Genomic DNA, 17,690 nt, shown 5'->3' with positions numbered 1-17,690 from the left:
ATGAAGGAAAGATGCAGAGCCTATACTCGTCGTCCTTTCAAAACCGACCACCACGGATCTTGAAAGGTTCCCCTTGCCTCAAGAAAGTTGCATGTTGCTTGTGCCTAGAGCCTGCAGTTCAATGAGTCTCAACGTTGTATATCTTTTGTTTCACAGTTGTAGTTAGGAGTGCTGGCAGAGGCCACAATGGCCTTGACATTGAGCCAGGGGATTGTGTTATCAGCAGTCTGATGGGAGGGGTGACTGGGTCAAAATAGGGCAGAAAACCTTCATTCCTTAACCGTCTGGAACTTTTCATTTCATCCTTTTGGCCAAGTCTACAAGCCATTCTTTGATATATTATTCCTAGCCTTGTGGTGACTTACACGAGACTTCAGCTTGCAGCGCTCGAGAAGAAATTTCAAATGAACATGGGTTTCAGCTTCAACCTGGAAAAGTATAGCTTTCTTCTTGCGAGGTAGTTCACGAAATAGGTACCGCGTTACACATGGAGTAGAGCTCGGAATTGCAAGTTATACTGAGTGTCTTTAAGTGATGTGGTACACAATAGCGTCGGGTACCAAGGAATGCTGCAAATAAAGATTGGACTAATATTGCTTCGCTCTTTTGCGGGGAGCAGACCCAGACGCCCAACCCCGGTCGTCATTCGCTTGGGCGAGCGTGTCTTACCACTTATCATCCAGTTGAGGCGTAGAATATGGTCTTCCTCAATGAGCAAGCAGTTCGTTGTGTTCGGATTAGGAACTTCGACGGGAGAGCCTTGGCCTCAAATATGAAAGCTAGAGTTCCTGTTTATCCGTATACATGGGAACGGCATCTGCTTCGTGATGATAATGGACTTAATTTTTCGGTAAGCAGGCTCTCAAACGAATAGGTTTTACTTGATATAGCTCCCAGAATCCCACTCGGGAGCAGCGTCGAAGAGGGTGCAGTGCCCGGTAGCTGTCATATCAGAAACAATGATTTTCAGCTGGTTGTTCCGAATCAGCATGTACTCTCCGTCAGCATACCCTGGGTGTATAACAAAGTCACTTGTGACTTGTGATTCTGTTCGAAGACCGATGAGATAGGGAAGTATATTTTCTTTTGTCGTCTTATTAGAGAGAGAGAGAAGAGGCGAGGGGGGGGGGGGTTACAGTGACTTAGGGAATTAAGCGACAAGCGACAAGCGACAAGAAGCAAGCGGCGACATTGGGCGGCACGTGACTGGGAATTGCGGAATAAGGGTAGTAGAAGAGCCGAACTTCTGCCGGAACTCTTTCTTGACTACCTCAACTTAGGTACCTACCTATCTTCACCTACCGCAGGTTCTTATCAGAAGCTGGGTCGTGGCTAAGATAGTTTTGAAATCATCTCCCCGTCTTCTCCTACCGCATTACAGATACAGTATCTCTCCATGCCATCTCAATCTCCTAATTCGAAAATTCTGACACGCTGCGCAGAAACTCATGGGTCTCCATAACTAGCTAGACCCGGCATCTCGTGATACCTCGTTCTACGCTGCATCTCAAAAACTGTTGACGATGGTGCTGAGCAGATGATGTCTGCCAGTCCCAGCGAGCCACGGGCCGAGAGACAGAAGAGGCCACGAAAGAAAAGGCAGCCCAAGGCATGCTATCCTTGTCGCCAGCGGAAGATCAAATGCGATGGCGGCCTTCCATGTCACAGTTGTGCTTTACGAGGCGAGGCTCGACTTTGTTCCATGGAACCACATTCAGTGCTGTAAGCCTCAAGTAGCTATTGCAATTGGAACTCTGCCTCCATTAAGACTGCTGCTGACCACCATAGAACGTCACGCCCTCAATCATTTGAGTCTCCATCGAATTCACCTCAGATATCTGTCCCCGGAAGCAACACGTCTTGGGACACCCAAAACGCTTTTCGTGCTAATCCGAGCGAGGAAAGCGAGAGATCCCCCGTGATGCTAGAACAACTGGACACTCATTCAGTAGAAGCCTATCAATCGACGTCGGCGACTATGTTGCTGTCAGACTCGTCGGCCGCAGTCTCAAATAATGTCACAGTAGATCGGCCGCCTCCCCAAGAAACGTCTATATATGACCCAGACCATCTAGACAGAATTTGGTCGCAACTTATGAGTGACGGCTCGAAGGCCCGCTTCCAATTGCAGGATTTATATTCTCCACGGAAATCTATCGCGGAACTTTGCCTTGCCCTGCCGTCTAACGTTCAAATTCAGAGGTAAGTTATACAATCTTCGCTGTGCTATTTGCTGAGTATCTGAGACTAGTTTCGCACGATGCTCTTACCCCTATAACTGCTGATCATCTTGATGCTAGATACTATCAAATGTATTCCGATATTCTTCTGCCTATATACCCCGGAATAGTGAATCCAGACCTATTTGAAGCTGAGCTACAAGTCCTTCTCGATGACAGAGATCGAATCATAGCAAGCGCCGATGAACCATCTCATCCTTTGCATCCACATGACGCCTCGTGGTTTGCGTTGTTGTTTGGTGTTCTTGCCTGTGGCGCGCAATGCTTGAGCACTATGGAAAATGAGGCTGAACTCAACTCAAAAGTCTTCGGTATGTTCTCTTCATCAAATCTTTCCCTGAATGGATAAACGCTCACAAATAAAAGGAAGTATCTCGTTCACATGCCTGCGCCAAGGCAATTTTTTGGCCTCTCCTACCATCAACTCAATCCAAGCTTTATTACACATTGGAAGCAGCTTGCGCAATGATATGAATCCCGGCATTGCGTGGTCTCTGCTCGGTATGTATCGAGAAAGTTGGCATTCATGTCTGTCACAATGTCCTCTGGCTGATGTGTCAAACCAACAAAAGGTCTCACCATTCGCCAGGCACAGATTATTGGATGCCACGAAGAGCAGGCATTGCTAGCTAATCCCAAGAATGATCTAGCCATAATGAAAATAAAGCTTTGGTAGGTTCTGATGCGTCTGATGCGTTTTCGTCGACCAATCAAGTCCCACAACGTCTTGGTTACTATTAGGCATAGCAAATCGCATTTAAATAGCCGTATATAAGCTAAACAATCTATAGGTGGGCTGTAGTCTGGCAGGACACGATCCTAACCCTATGTTACGGTCGTCCATCTGGAACCCTGTCAGTGAAGGCGCGGCTTCCCCCGATCGATGCAAATAGCAAATACACGTTTACAGATGTAATCGACCGCATATGCAACGTCTGTCTTGACTTTTTTCGCCAACGATTACTGACAGAAGAGGTCGATAATGCTCTGTTTCGCGAGATTGCTTATCGGCTGGTGCGGCAGATTGAGGATATTCCTCTCAAAGCGCAACCGCATTTGCTCTCAACTGCTAATTGTTTGAATGTCCAACAACACGTCGAATATTTTGCAGTCGTCATTTACATAAACCATTCCGCCGCTCATATTCTCCAGTCAACGTTGCCAGAACCTTCTCAAGACGACGACGATGAGCATCAGATATCTGATGTCATTGTTGAGAAGAGTATGGCCATTGTGGAAGCCTTTCTTAGGTTACGTCAGTTGTCGATATTGTCGAGTCACTACTGGTCCCTTTTGCAAGCGTCGGTCACTGCTGCTAAGACTCTTATGACTCGAGGACGCACAGCTGATAGGCCAAAGATGGGTCATCTGGTGAAGGCGCTGATAGTGTCTCTGAAAAGCAGCTGCAATGAAACCATAAGCGTTGTAAATGGTTTCAGTACGAGTTTATCACAAACAGTAGCAGACTTGACAATGATCCTCGAGAGTTGATATACACTCTTTCAAGATTGGCGACACCCAGAAAGTCTTCTGTGCATGCCTATGACCGATGCGGCATTTACAGAGATGGCGAATTTCCAAGTCCAGTCATATTTAACAAAGGAATCACTTGTATTAATACAAGCATGGTACTGTCCACCAGGAGATCACCAGGGGCTGAGAAAAATAGATCATTCTCCATCGTCATGATTATGATACACTTTGCCTATTTACACCAAACTACCTACACCATTCGAGGCGCCACTCACGAAAATATACAAAGGCAATCCAGTCCACCAAATACTCATTCCTTGTACTCCCCCTTGGACGAGAACATCGCTAAAAGATGAAAATCTGATCATTCGCTTTGCTGATAGGACCTGGAGCATCAAATCCCAGCTCGATCAAATTCTTCTTCATGGCGTTGATCATAGGTGGCGGGCCGCAAAGGTGGACTTTTGTATCAGGTGATGCCGCAGCCAGCTTCTCCCGAATTATATCCTTGGTAATGAATCCCTGTCCGTACTTCCACCCGGAAGGTGCAGTGTTCAATACATACCAGACATTAAACTTGTGCGGAAATTGGCGTTGAAAATCATCTAATTCCTTGCGGAGTAGGATGTCGGCTTCAGTTTGGTTGGCGTAAAGCAGGCTGATTCTGGTATTGTCTTCCGTGTCCTCGCAAATAGCTCGGATTAACTGGTACATAGGAGTAATCCCAGTTCCGCCGGCAATCATTCCGAGATTCTTGCAGAGATCTCTGTGGTACTTCATAGCCCCTTTAGGCCCGCGGAATTCTACCAAGTCTTGTGGCTTCAACGAGGCGAGGTAGTTGGTAATGAGACCACCTGGGTACACCTTGACGACTAATTCGAGGCGTCCCAAGTCTGAATTATTCGATGTTGGCGTGTATGATCGGCTGACCATCTTTCCATTGATTTCAGCTCGGATAGCAACGTGCTGGCCTGTGGGCAGTCCAAGGACATCTTGTGCACCTGGGAGGCTGAAAACAAAACGGTACACATTTGGCGACAGTGTATCCTTGCGAACTAATGGGAACTTGCGATATTCTTGAGGGTGTAGCACCGGCTCGTGGATGGGTTTCTTGGGAGCGCGTATCTCAGAAATCGCAACTTTGTGGGCAGCGTATTTTCGGAAGTCCTTCTGGATGTCCAGCATTTTCTCCAAGCGAAGCAATCCTACGACCGCTGTGATGCCATTGATAACTGCAGCCACCACGAAACCTTTCCAAAAGCCTCCAGGCATATTCGGGGTTTGGGATGGACCGGATGGTAAGAGCGCTTTGATTTGATCGAGTGAAAGATGTGGAAGTTTCCTAGGCATCTTTCCGTAGTATATGGCTGCTCCCGCCCCAAGCATGATTACAGAGACCATCTTCGTAGCTGTGCGCAGCACTGACGAACCCCCTTTATTCTCACGAAGATCGTTAACGGTGGAAACTACCTCGAAAGTGGGCCGGTAGGCCTCGACGCTCTCACTGGCCTCCTGTTACAATATTAGCAGGTCTCCCGGCGTATACTTTATCAGCAAGGCATCCTACATTTGCGGGGAGCTCCCCAATGAGAAGAGGCTCCAAAAGCTCTCTTGCGTCATCTGAGTGACCGACGTCTTCAAATCCTTCAGTAGCATCAATACCTCCTAGTTCTATCAACACTTCCGCACCTCCAGGATGCTCTTCACGATACGCTGATACGTTATACACTACATCATACATGTCAGCGAAATCGTTCTCCACAACTATACCTCCGCTGAGATAGGATTCGAACAGACCCTTATTATGTATAACAATCCACAGATCATCTGGCTTGTTATGTGCCTTCACTTCCTCTTTTGTGAAGATTTTTGCCATCTTGAACGACTTAAATGTTTCTGGAAATGAATAATGATTGCCCTTTGAGGTTTTCGAAAACATGGAATTTCAAGCTATGATGAATGACGAGAGAAATCTGAAGAAGAAAACGTGATGTTGAGCGTGTCTATATATGCATACTATGCGAATAGAGCGATTTTGGTTCTCGACTCTTGGTAGCAGGGGCGGCAACAAACAGCCGCGCAAGCAAACGATCCGAACAAGACACTTACATGTCGGTCATGAAAACAGGGGCTTTTCCCCCTTTTCCGTTTTCCATGTCAAGTGGATGCCGTTCATCTTCCTTGTAGATTCTCCGAGATAAAACGGTTGCGGGGTTTATCGAGGCGAATCAAATGAAGAATGATTGGATGCTTAGGTAGGGCCATGTAGGTCAGAAATATCTCCGTTCTATTTTGAAATATTTCCGGTACTTTTCTCCGGTGTCAACGCAATCCCTTGCGACGGAGAATCCACGTTTCGAAAACTGGGTCTGTGGAGCAGAAATAAGTCCGCTCGAATAGGAAGTTTGCCATTCGGTTTCCCCCCTTTAGCCGCGAGAACCGACAATCCATGATGGGCCTCCGCTTGATCCATCCAGACGTCTCAGCACCAACCTGGTATCATTATGTTTAGTTGCTCAAATATATAACTTCATGCGTACTTCTTCATGATGGCACCAATTTCATTCTGCTTCCATCTGGTACCAACCAGATTTCCATACCATCAGGAATACACATTTATTACCAATTTCGACTATGTCCAGTCAAAGTTTCTATCTAGTGGGCGATGAGCCCGTCACCGCCAAGGCCATTCTCATCAGTGAGAAGGACGATCTCAAGTCCCTGAAAAAGACGCTCGCAGAAATCTTTCATATTGCGGGGAAGCAAGGTGTGTTGAGCTTTACCTAGTTTCAAACGGAAGCCGAATAGATATACTGATTTTCTGTCTCTAGACCTTGGGTTTCAGAATCATGAACAGGCACTAGACTCTCTGAGCGAGATTCTTAGCAGTTCAGCGCCCGTTGGTATTACGCTCGATGGCCATGGAGTCAGACGCATTCAGGGCCCAGAGGGTCTCCCAGCAGTGGGGAGCTACTACGAAGTCTTTCCTGATCATCTTGGCAATCATGACAGACTGTTCAAGAAGTATGGTCCGGTAATCAAGACTACCAACATGGGCAAAACGACATATCTTACCAACGACCCTGCGATTGGCCAGATCGCTTTATCCGAATCCCAATTTTTTACAAAGAAAATCACCCCAAACCACCCACTGTTTGGACTGAAGGATAACACTGCCCTTTTCCTGGGTGATACGGAGACAGCAAACTGGGCGGCGGGTCACAAATGGATTCCACCGTGCATGAGCCCCAAAGCCGTACGCCACTATACACCCTTGATGCAGAATTGCGTCCGCGATGCCTTCAAAGTGTTCGACGAGCTTGATGCGCGAAACGAGTCCTGGAACGTCTACCAGTACATGCTCAAGCTGGCATCAGGTTTCATTGGGAAGATTGTTCTAGGCATGGACTTTCACCAGATGGACGAGATTGAGTCTCCGATTCATCCGATTGTGTCGATGATAGCGCTGTCGTTATCTTTGAACAAGAAAGTCACATCTAGAGGTGAATGGTATACATATTTACCATTTGGGGATCCTCAGAGGCTACGCGACGTCAGGAAGGCAATGTATGCTGCCTTAGCTGTTCAGGTAGACGCTGCCCGACAGGATATAGGAAGCGATCTTCCACTTCACGATGCAGCTCTTGATGCAAAGTGTGTTCTTGACTACCTTCTTCGCGCCGTGGATAATCAAGGCAAAAAGCTCCCGATCGATTTGGTATACTCGAACATGGTTGTAATGTCAGGTGCTGGCTTTACGACAACCTCTTCGCTACTTTCATGGTTACTATACTGTGTTGTAGCATACCCTGGAAATCAGGAACGTATATTGCAAGAACTGGTTGACCACGTATGTATACTCCCATGACCCCTCTTGATCCTTCCATTCTTGGGCAGGTTATCCTAGTTATAAAGTCCTAACCCTCATATTCCCGAGGTGTAAATTGCCTTGCAATGCACAACATACCTACTCTACAACTCAGTTTATTTCTGGATTGATATATGCTGACACTAGGGTTTCTACAGGGTATCAACGAGAACACTCAATGGACTCCTGAGCTTTCCAGCAGTCTTCATTTCGTAGGAAATTTCATCAAAGAAACGCAAAGATTGCACAATCCTTCTTTCCAACCTGGCCGAACGTCCAAAACCGAGGTTATCCTTCCTGGAGGCTATCGCCTACCTCCCAATGAAGTGATAATTTCTGCACTCCACGCGATCCACACCAACCCCAAAATCTGGACCAATCCTCAACGCTTCGACCCCGACCGCTGGGACTCAGACGAAGTGAAGAACATACCAGCCGGCTCTTACATACCGTTCGCCACAGGCCCCCGTGGATGCATCGGCTTCAATTTGGCTCTAGCTGAAGTGAAGGTCCTACTACCTGAACTGGTATACCGCTATGAGTTCTCGCAGGACGGGGATACGGCTATAGAGTATGATCCTGAGTTTCAGCTGATTCGGCCGGTGAACCTGTATGTCCGTGCGAAGAAGCGAACCGTGTGGCCAAAGCCAAGCGCTAAGGTTTAGAGGGATCGATCGATCTTGAATTCTTGGGTTTACGTAGAATGCTTGGAGTTTATTGATAGATATGTTCTTTTGGGTGCAACATTTGTTAGTTGAATTGAATACTTGTGATGAACTGATCCCAAAGATAACAAGATAACGCTGAGAAGATTCATCTATTAATCGTTCTTTAATAATCCAATCAAGTTAATCTGTCTGTATTAACAAAAATGGATCGGAAGTTTAACTCACATCCATTCCATTTGACTCTTGATATCTACGTTGTTTAGGGTACTAAGGAACTTGGCCAACATTAGCATATTGAATTTAGATTACTCGATGATCATGCAAGGTACAACGATTTGAATGATATGTTGATTTTGCATGCACTGGAGACGTTCGTTTGTGGAGTGAACTCTAGCTTTGACGGCTTCTGGGAGTACTGTGAAAATGGGTCATCTTTCTATTATGATAATGATGACACTAGAACATTGCAGCTACGAAAGAACATATTACTATCACATTATCATTTCACCGCCAGTTGAAAAGGGGTAGGCTCCGACAGTCACTCGCAGGGAATTTCAACGGGCACCAGTTAATGAATGACTTGATTCAAATAAATCTTCTGAGCACTAATATCAAAACGACTTTCTGTATATGACAGCTCATTTTCTCAATAACCCTTTCCCCGTTTTGTTTCCCAAGTTGCCTTTGTCCAGGTAGTTTTCTTTCAACCAGTCTATCGTTGCACCTGACAACTTCCTCTCATCCACGTAGTGCTTCTCGATGTTGTAGACAGTATCTAAACCAACCCTGTCCATGAGTTCGCAGATGCCAGTATTGGCCGCGAAGTTTGCGACGAATATGGCGTCGATATCCTCAGGTGTTGCGACGCCTTCTTTGATGACCAGCAGACTCTCGCGCTTCATTGCCGCCCAGATGCGGTTGAAAATGAATCCGGTAGACTCGACCTTCGCATGTATTGGAGTGAATCCCACCGTCTTCGCCGCTTCCATCAGGTGCTGAATGATAGCGGGATCGGTGTGTCCGCACGTCATGATCTCGACGGGGTTCATCACGGGCGGCATGAAGTAATGTGTATTGCAGACCCGATACTTCTTTTCGACCTTCTCAATCATTTCGCTGGACTTGTAGGAGGATGAATTGGTCGCCAAGATGCAGTCTGGTAGGGTGATTTTATCCAATTCGCCGAACAATGGGATTTTGATCTCGAGGCGCTCTGGGACGGCTTCGATCACCATCCAGGCGTTTTGAACGGCGTCTTCCAATGACGAAGCTACGCGTACCACCCCACGTTTGCCCTTGACGACCTCAACCTGTGTATCTATGTTCTCCTTGACATATTCCGTTGCGGCAGCAGCAACCTCGGGAACCCGCTCATAGAGCACCACTTCGTTGCCTGTAGAAGCCCACATCATGCATAAACGACGGCCAAGGACGCCTCCGCCAATGATGGCGACGGGTCGTTTTGTGACATCCGGAGCAGTCCAAGCAGAAGCCATCGTGTATGTTGGTGTATTGTCGAGATGTATGCGCGTAAGTCGAAATAGGAGGAAATTGTATTGAAGAAGCTTTGACTTAGAGAAGCTTTGGGTTGCCAAGTGAGCAGTGTAGAGGATGAAGCTTGAAGTAAACGCAGCAGAAATAGTGGACAGCAATAACTTGGACCGTCATGGGATGCAAATGAAGTAGGTTTTGTAAAAGGAGCTGTCTGTCCGCAAGCTCTACATCCCGGATCTTTCCACTCGGATACCTACCCAGGTAGGCTATAGTGTAACGACTCGCGTTCAATCCTGCCGCGAGGCCGAACGTCTGACGAGGCACTCTGAGAGAAATCCACCAACGGCCTTGAATCCTGTCATTCTCCCTGTGTGTCTGGCCTTTTTCCGGTCTTGTGGGGAGCTGGCCAAAATGATAACGGCCGGAGAATAACATCTGCAGCGATACCAAAATATGTCCGGGCCTAGCGAGCAGTGTGAAATTCTCCGAACTTTTCTCCGGCCCCACGCCAATACGCGAGCTTCGGTTAACTCGGTTGGTCAGGGGTTCGCGTCTGCCGTTTCAGCCTCAACCTTGCTTGAGGTCTGAACAGACCCTCTTCTCGAACTTCACTTCTTTCCACGAAACCCTTCAATTCTCTTCCCGGGCCAGACGGGTAATCGGACATGCGGCATTGGCCATTTTGTTGGTCCCACTCTTCACAGCACGTTGCAATGTCAGTAGGGGATTGTACGTCTCTGGCCCTGGCGCCGGAGATATTATAAGACCTGGCTTTCATGCGACAACCTCGGCGTCCGTCATGTCCACGGCATTGTTGAAGCAATATATTGGCAGGATCCTTCTCTTGGTACCCGAGCGATTGGTTTCTTTGTTTCTGCTGAAGGTGGATCACTCGAATCTCAAAGACGCCTTGTTTCTGCATCATTCCGAATGCCTTCAACTATTCCGGCCAGAGATGGCCGCCTCTACGTGCTGGAGTTGGATCTGAGCTCCTTCCCAAATCAGAACGGCCGTATCCTGACTTGCAAAACCGACGGTTCTGATCTGAAAGAGTTAGTTACGGGTATGAAACACCTTCCAGATGGGATCGCTATCGACTCCGAGAAGGGACATATCTATTGGACCAACATGGGGGCCGCAACAAGCAATCCTTGGGATGGGTCGATACAGCGTTGCGACTTGGACGGCAAGAACATCACTACCATCGTTCCCACCGGCATTCTTCACACTCCTAAGCAACTCACGATTGCTCGGCCTAAGGACGGTGCCCCAGCACTTTACTGGTGCGATCGAGAGGGCATGCGTGTAATGCGCTGCGGTTTGGATGGATCGAACATAGAGACTCTCATTCAGACGGGAACGGTTCCAGAAAACCGAGGAGACCAGACTCGATGGTGTGTCGGTATCGCCGTGGACACTGAGTCTGGAGTGATGTATTGGACACAGAAAGGGTCATCGAAAGGCAACGTGGGACGTGTGTTTCGCGCCCCTCTTGCTATGCAAAAAGGTGAAAGCCCAGACGCGCGGACTGATGTTGAGTTGCTCTTCGACAAACTCCCAGAACCCATCGACCTCCATATCGACGTGGCAACCAAGGTCCTGTACTGGACCGACCGAGGGGATCCTCCACATGGCAACACGGTCAACTGCGCCAAGGTCGAAAATGTAGAAAGTGCACAAGGGTTGAAGTATATGGAGAAGCGCATCTTGACAAGAAAGTTGCACGAAGGTATTGGATTGGCTCTCGACGAGGAAAATGGTCGCATGTTCTTTACCGACCTCCTCGGTGGTATCTACTCAGCCAATATGGACGGCTCTGATAAAAAGGTCTTACATGCCGACGTTGGAGATTGCACAGGAATTGCATATAGTACTTGATAGATTTGTCTGTTGGAATTTGAACTCCGATTTCGTCGAGAATCGTATGTCTCTGTGTTGCTGGCCATTTGCATGCCTCAACCTCGTCGTGGACTTTCAGTCTCAGCTCCAAGACCTTGTGGGTGAAACCAAAACACAGATCAGGCTCCTATAAATCATATCACTCTTTCTCGAGTTCTTCCTATTGATCAATTGAGCCATTGCCTTGCTGAGCACTGTATAAACGAATACCCAAAAGAGAAAAAAGGTGCTGCATGTCCTAGCATGAATCACGAAATGCTGGATATTCATCAGTGGCAAAAGGAAGACAAATCCGCATTAAAAGCATAATAAAGTCGATGTAATTTCATTACCGACTTCAGCTTCAGCAAACTAAGACTCGAATCTCCATGGAGCACAGGATAGAATACGAGCGGTGTAAAGATAAAAGTCGCCATACGTAATCCTGAGTATATCAAACTAATGAGCACTAGCTCCCAAGATAGAGCTATGACTTTAAGCCATACGAAGTACCAAACCGCCATACAATGTCTTTCAACGAGAGAATCCAAATTCGCCCTTGAAAAATGATGAGATGGGAGATTCTCTTCTAGACGGGGCTTCGCGGTCGCTTTCCCGGCCCACACGAACGCCATGACCACTAACAGCGACTACAAATCCCCCCAGAGTCCTTTCCTAGGAGATGGTCGTATGAGTGGCAGTAAATGTCCAACGGCGTCCGTGGGCACTCGGGCAGGTCTTTTGAGAAGACGGCATAAGAGGTCATCCGTCCATATTGCTGGAGGCGCATCGTGCGTGTGATTTTGTAACCCGAGCATATGCATACAGCACGAGGTGTAGAGTAGCATGCATTACCCTTTCCTTGGCGTATTTGACGAACACTATGTTCAAATGTCCTCATATGCCCCGAGGTTGATGGTAACGGCTCAATTGAAATATCATAAGACCCAGCAAGACTTCATGAAACCCCCACATTCTCATCCTCGTCGTTGTCTAGCTCTCTACCCTCTCCATATAAGACCTCGCACACCCCACCAAGGGGCACATCCATCACGGCATCCGTCCCCTGACTCCAGGCGGCCTTCCAGTCCTGAATGCTGGTCTCTACTGGTTGTTCCCTCCTCCTAGGGCCATTTTTTGATCGGCCCATCCGTCCTTTGCTATCAATAACGGCCACATTCGCCGCATCATCAATAATAGTCTCGATGCTCGAAAGTGGCAGCGTGAGATAACCCGTATTGTATGATGCCAGCGCAACGTAGATATAAACCAATAACATGACAAGGAAAGACGGTAATGCCAGCGACCACCAGCGGTTGGGATAGTAGTATATTCCGAGGGCGTGGAGGAATGGCGATGGGAGGTATGACCATAAGAGGTAAATTAGAAATGTGAGCGAGGAGAAGAGGTAGAGGACGAAGCCATAATATTCGTAGGTGGGCACTTTGGGCGACGCACGAGGGACGGGTTCGAGTTCGTCGGCAGAGCTGTCGGGCGTCGTTGGTCTGGATGGTCTGAGGAGGGAGGTTAATGAGGGAGAGGGCGGGAGAGGCGTCGGTGGGCGGTTGTAGAATGGAGGAGCGAAGAAGTTGTGTTGGGGAGGTGGAGGTGATGGAGAGGAGCTCGAAGAGGAGTCGTCGCCAAAATGGTGTTGGAATGAATCGTCGCCATCATCGCCATCATGGGAAGAGGACGATGATGAGGGCATGGCGAAGGTAATTTGAGAGAGAGGTCTGCTGCGGTGGTTGCTTGGTATTCGACAATAGAAAGTAAAGGGAACTATCCATGAGGTTCGCGACGCGATTTGAAGGTTTCCGGTATCAACACGTGACTGGAGCCTTTAAGTACCTTGGGTCCAGACTGTGATCCTTCTTTCTCACCTTACCTTACTATCTTACCTTACATATCTGGACATCTATCTTTCTTTCTTTCTTTCTTTTTTTGTATCTGTCTGTCTGTCTGTCTGTCTGTGTCTTTCTGTCTCTCCTTTCTGTCTCTCTGCCTTGCTTCATTGCACTCGGGCTTAAGTCAGGAATCAGGACCTTGATCAAGGTATCCCAACCCTTCCACTGATGGCAGTGTTTCGACGGGTCACGGCCGAAAATATAAGGCTATTCAGTTTTACGTACAATGCGGATCGGTGATACGATCGTGCCTCACGATATTGTCGGCTTTAAGAGTCGTTCTTCTGTTTGGTATGCCGTATCCACTCGCCGAGCTTCCATAACCCCACTACTCAACAACTGCCGCGATCAAGCGGTGACAGGAATGTTTTCGTCGCCTGCGTACATCTTTCTTCTTTTGCTGTGTATGCTAGAGGCTCACATGAGAGCGATATAGCAGTCATTAGTCTTGGCATCTCAGTCATAATAAGTTCGTTATGAATGCGAATCGGATCCAGAAGTCTGGACGATTAGTTTCCTTCCTCTGCTTCTCCGAGGCTTTTATGAGAGCCAGGGAAAACCACGCTTTGCGGTATATTTCCATGAAGAAGTTTACACGATAATGGTTGTATCGATCTATATATGCTCCTTTCCAGTCCGTTAATCTGTGATTTGTGGTGCGTCAGAGTGATTATGGCGCCGCTCAAGATCTCCCGACCTCCAGAGGGTCCATGGAGTAGTACTTGATATAAAGACATAGCAGCTCAGCTGGCCCTGATGCTCGAATTGTACTGCTCGCTATAGTTCTGCCGCCAGCTGAGTCGTCGTTGAATGTGAGCAGGGGTTAGAGAATGAGTACCTTCCTGTCGGAGAGATCTCATATCAAAATGAATGCTTTTAGAGTTTATGAGTCGAACACTTAAGTCTTGTAATTACGGGGTGCTGATGTCAATTGGTGAAGTTACCAGGGCACAGGCATACCCAAGTCATTTTAAAATGGTTCTGTGGGATGCAGATCACGTGTTGTCATATATTCCCTACCTTACCTTACCTTACCTTACCTATCGTGTGACTCACTGTTAGAAGTCAGCTTACAGTGCGAGTTTGAATGGGCACAGAAAATCTCTTTTCGAACATCCCTGGGGAGTCGAATCCTTTTTATCATATCTACCTACCTAATACGGTCTAAAGCCTAAACCACATGAGTCTTTCGCGCCGCACAGCTGAGAATAAGCATTAGAGTTTTCTCCATCTCGTCTGGTATAATATATGGCTATATAAGATCTGAACGCCTAAATTTAATAAATAGTATTGCCCTGTTTCTTTGGACTCCAACCAATATATCCACTCACATCATGGCGACCGCTTCTCCCCCGGCCCACGCTCGTCCGTTCCATTCATTTACCACCCCACGTCTGATTATTCGAAGTTGTCTTCCATCCGATGCCAAGCAGATCCAAGCCATACGTAGCAATCCACTCAACAATCCCTATGGCGGTGTGAATGAGCCTGATCTCCCCGTCGAGGTGCAGGTTCAAAGGCTCGAAGCCCAGCAGATATCCACCGCCAAAGGCGAGAACGCATGGATGGTGATCATTCTGAAGAACAGCCTTGGCGATGGAGACGACGCGGTCGAGGAATTGAAGACCGACACAGGGATCATGATCGGTAACACGGGGTTCAATTCCTTCCCGCTCCAACCCTCTCTTGCGGATGAGACGCAGAGCGTGTTGGTGGGCGATACGGGCATCATGATCGACAACCGGTTTGCGAGAAAGGGATATGCGCTCGAAGCGCTCTGCGCCATCGTCGAGTATGGATTTCAGGAGCTGGGCTGTGGGATGATGAGTCTGGGTACTTCTGCGGTCAACGTGCCATTTCGGAGCTTGATGAGGACCATGGGCATAGGCGAGGGGACGCTCAGAGCTACAAATGAGGGAGAGGAGGCATGTTATCTGTTTGATAGGGAGAAATGGGACGAGGCCAAGAAGCATATGGAGGGCAATGGGAAGTGGTATTTATGAGGAGGGACGTTGATCCGCATTTACTTCTTAATGGACGGTGGAGATTTCTGATCCTGCCAATACACCTCATTCTGACATGTTGAAGTTGATGGTATATACTTAGGCTCTATTACTGTTGTTATAGGGAGGTTAGTAGTAGGCAGGCTGGGAAGTATTGTTAGTGGGTCAATATATACAATACCATGTGCACCGAGTTTTCCGGGGTTTTCAACTGCCGTCAAGGTAATTAATTCATTATTAGAACTGCGTATGCCCATTATTACCTTGACCACTTGAATGTACATATACATATGCACATACCTCTTAACCTCCCATCCTGTTGTACATGTTCCTATGTGTATCTTCTACATGAAGTGCTTACCTCCGTGCGGCGGTAAGAACTGCAGACCCGCTTCCACCTCGTCCAGTCCCACCAGCTGATTAATTGTCTCTTCAGTTCACCATGCAATAATGTCCGCTCTAGGGAATAATCCTACCAGAGGGTACAGTTTTTGAGGGATTCAGGGGTTTTTATTTGTTTATTTGTTTATCACCATTATTGCTATATTTATATAACGTCATCATGATGTCCACCCTGCCCCTCCCCCTCCCCCTCTCCCTCTCTCTCTCGCTGTGAGAGTCGATATAATATCTTTATCAACAACCTCAGTCTCACGCTCTCCCATTTTTATTCTTCACATTCTCTCCCTCTGACTCTCACTCCCTCTCTCTCTCCAATACAACAATCAATCAAGATGCCTACCGCCATCGTCACCGGCGCGACTGGAATCCTCGGTCGAGAAATCGTCGCCGCCCTGGGCAAGGACCCCAAATGGACCAAGATCCACGCTCTCTCGCGCAAACAGACAGAAAAGTACCCTCCGACCGTGAAGCACGACCACGTCGATCTGCTGGCCAGCCCCCAGGAGATCGCGAAGCAATTGAAGGCCCAGAATGTCGAGGGCGAGTACCTCTTCTTCGCCGCGTACATGGCGACCGATAGCGAGCAGGGCAATTCGGACACCAATGGTACGGACGGGACAGGAACCTCACGGAGAATGAACTGAACTGAGGCTGATTTGAAAACCAGGTGCCATGCTCCAAAACTTCCTCGACGCCCTCGCCCTCAACGGCGTCAAGCTGAAGCGCGTGCTGCTCCCAACCGGCGGTAAGCAATACGGCGTGCACCTGGGCCCCGTCAAGTGCCCCATGGAGGAGAGCGACCCGTGGATCGAGGGCCCCGGGCGCCCACCCAACTTCTACTACACGCAGCAGCGGATCCTGGCGGCGGAGGGCAAGAAGCAGGGCTTCGACTGGGTGGTCACATACCCGAACGACGTGGTGGGCGTGGCGCGCGGGAACTTCATGAACCTCAGCACAGCGCTAGCCGTCTACGCCGCCGTCAACAAAGAGCTCACGGGCGAGCTGGAGTTCCCCGGCGCCGAGAGCTTCTACAACCGCTTCGACTCGTTCACGTACAACAAGCTGCACGCCGAGTTCAGCCTGTGGGCCATCCTGGAGCCCAAGTGCTCCAACCAGGGCTTCAACGTCAACAATGGCGATGTCGAGTCCTGGGCCAACATGTGGCCGAAGCTGGCCAAGAAGTTCGGCTTGAAGATTCCGAGTAAGCAGTTCGACAGACCGACTCCGGACCAGAGCATCTTGAAGCTGGCTGAGGTGACGCCGTACGAGGACGTAGCGAGCACCAACGGGATGGAGGGCAAAACGCCACGGGGCACAGTCACGCAGCGGATCGACCTGGTGAAGTGGAGTCAGAAGAAAGAGGTCAAGGAGGCGTGGAACAAGCTCGCGGAGCGCGACGGCCTCGAGAAGGACGTCCTGGAGAAGGCGACATGGGGATTCCTGGGTTTCGTCTTGGGCCGCAACTACGATGTCGTGATGAGTATGTCAAAGGCCCGGAAGTATGGATGGACGGGATATATCGATTCTTGGGAGTCCTTGGAGGCCTCGTTTGATGAGTTGGCTAAGGAGAAGATGATACCGAAGTTTGCGTAGACGGGTTATATATAGCTCGAACTATGTACTTTCGGATCAATGAGTGAATGATCTTTCCAGTTCTCTTCTTGCTCCAAGCCATAATTAAGAAAAGTGATATTGCTGCGAGACACAAACAAAAAGACAACCAACCCCCGTCCCCCTCTTTTCTAACAAACCCCCCCCCC

The 17,690-nt window shown here is 48.4% G+C and overlaps 9 protein-coding genes across 9 annotated transcripts; 5 read left to right on the top strand and 4 right to left on the bottom strand.

The window, feature by feature from the left end:
- Positions 1-1,540: 1,540 nt before the first annotated feature.
- On the top strand, positions 1,541-3,731 carry M430DRAFT_28838 (hypothetical protein; the record flags this gene model as incomplete). The annotated part of the gene is made up of 6 exons (XM_024865825.1): positions 1,541-1,722; positions 1,789-2,202; positions 2,301-2,551; positions 2,607-2,741; positions 2,813-2,912; positions 3,032-3,731. 6 exons carry the CDS (start codon positions 1,541-1,543, stop codon positions 3,729-3,731), a joined length of 1,782 nt encoding a protein of 593 aa, XP_024719379.1.
- Positions 3,732-3,895: 164 nt separating this feature from the next.
- Positions 3,896-5,589, bottom strand: M430DRAFT_276939 (hypothetical protein; the record flags this gene model as incomplete). The annotated part of the gene is made up of 3 exons (XM_024865692.1): positions 3,896-5,213; positions 5,281-5,441; positions 5,511-5,589. The coding sequence occupies 3 exons, from the start codon at positions 5,587-5,589 to the stop codon at positions 4,059-4,061; spliced, it is 1,395 nt and encodes a 464-aa protein (XP_024719378.1). The 3' UTR covers positions 3,896-4,058.
- A 758-nt stretch (positions 5,590-6,347) lies between these two features.
- M430DRAFT_141948 (hypothetical protein) lies at positions 6,348-8,246 on the top strand (the record flags this gene model as incomplete). Its single annotated transcript, XM_024862739.1, has 3 exons — positions 6,348-6,480; positions 6,545-7,563; positions 7,740-8,246. The coding sequence occupies 3 exons, from the start codon at positions 6,348-6,350 to the stop codon at positions 8,244-8,246; spliced, it is 1,659 nt and encodes a 552-aa protein (XP_024719377.1).
- A 510-nt stretch (positions 8,247-8,756) lies between these two features.
- M430DRAFT_252728 (hypothetical protein) lies at positions 8,757-10,209 on the bottom strand. Its single transcript, XM_024865210.1, has one exon. The coding sequence runs from the start codon at positions 9,743-9,745 to the stop codon at positions 8,888-8,890; it is 858 nt and encodes a 285-aa protein (XP_024719376.1). The 5' UTR covers positions 9,746-10,209; the 3' UTR covers positions 8,757-8,887.
- On the top strand, positions 10,210-11,766 carry M430DRAFT_252729 (hypothetical protein). Its single transcript, XM_024865211.1, has one exon. It carries the CDS (start codon positions 10,674-10,676, stop codon positions 11,619-11,621), a length of 948 nt encoding a protein of 315 aa, XP_024719375.1. The 5' UTR covers positions 10,210-10,673; the 3' UTR covers positions 11,622-11,766.
- On the bottom strand, positions 11,767-12,418 carry M430DRAFT_252730 (hypothetical protein). Its single transcript, XM_024865212.1, has one exon. The coding sequence runs from the start codon at positions 12,254-12,256 to the stop codon at positions 11,912-11,914; it is 345 nt and encodes a 114-aa protein (XP_024719374.1). The 5' UTR covers positions 12,257-12,418; the 3' UTR covers positions 11,767-11,911.
- Positions 12,419-12,612: 194 nt separating this feature from the next.
- Positions 12,613-13,212, bottom strand: M430DRAFT_72418 (hypothetical protein; the record flags this gene model as incomplete). The annotated part of the gene is made up of 1 exon (XM_024869524.1): positions 12,613-13,212. A coding segment is annotated over one exon (600 nt), but the record flags the coding sequence as incomplete, so codon positions are not given.
- A 1,503-nt stretch (positions 13,213-14,715) lies between these two features.
- M430DRAFT_35670 (hypothetical protein) lies at positions 14,716-15,730 on the top strand. The gene has a single exon (XM_024866788.1). It carries the CDS (start codon positions 14,860-14,862, stop codon positions 15,526-15,528), a length of 669 nt encoding a protein of 222 aa, XP_024719372.1. The 5' UTR covers positions 14,716-14,859; the 3' UTR covers positions 15,529-15,730.
- Positions 15,731-16,262: 532 nt separating this feature from the next.
- Positions 16,263-17,523, top strand: M430DRAFT_51451 (hypothetical protein; the record flags this gene model as incomplete). Its single annotated transcript, XM_024868223.1, has 2 exons — positions 16,263-16,536; positions 16,598-17,523. 2 exons carry the CDS (start codon positions 16,263-16,265, stop codon positions 17,521-17,523), a joined length of 1,200 nt encoding a protein of 399 aa, XP_024719371.1.
- Positions 17,524-17,690: the final 167 nt, after the last annotated feature.

Source organism: Amorphotheca resinae (genome assembly GCF_003019875.1).
Source record: "Amorphotheca resinae ATCC 22711 unplaced genomic scaffold M430scaffold_8, whole genome shotgun sequence".
Taxonomy (NCBI): domain Eukaryota; kingdom Fungi; phylum Ascomycota; class Leotiomycetes; order Helotiales; family Amorphothecaceae; genus Amorphotheca; species Amorphotheca resinae.
The sequence above is the reverse complement of the archived record's forward strand: the minus strand, read 5'-3'. Positions and strand labels throughout refer to the sequence as shown.

Coding starts and splice junctions, on each gene's coding strand:
- M430DRAFT_252728 (XM_024865210.1), bottom strand. CDS start 9,745: ATGGCTTCTGCTTGGACTGCTCCGGATGTCACAAAACGACCCGTCGCC.
- M430DRAFT_252729 (XM_024865211.1), top strand. CDS start 10,674: ATGCCTTCAACTATTCCGGCCAGAGATGGCCGCCTCTACGTGCTGGAG.
- M430DRAFT_252730 (XM_024865212.1), bottom strand. CDS start 12,256: ATGGCGTTCGTGTGGGCCGGGAAAGCGACCGCGAAGCCCCGTCTAGAA.
- M430DRAFT_35670 (XM_024866788.1), top strand. CDS start 14,860: ATGGCGACCGCTTCTCCCCCGGCCCACGCTCGTCCGTTCCATTCATTT.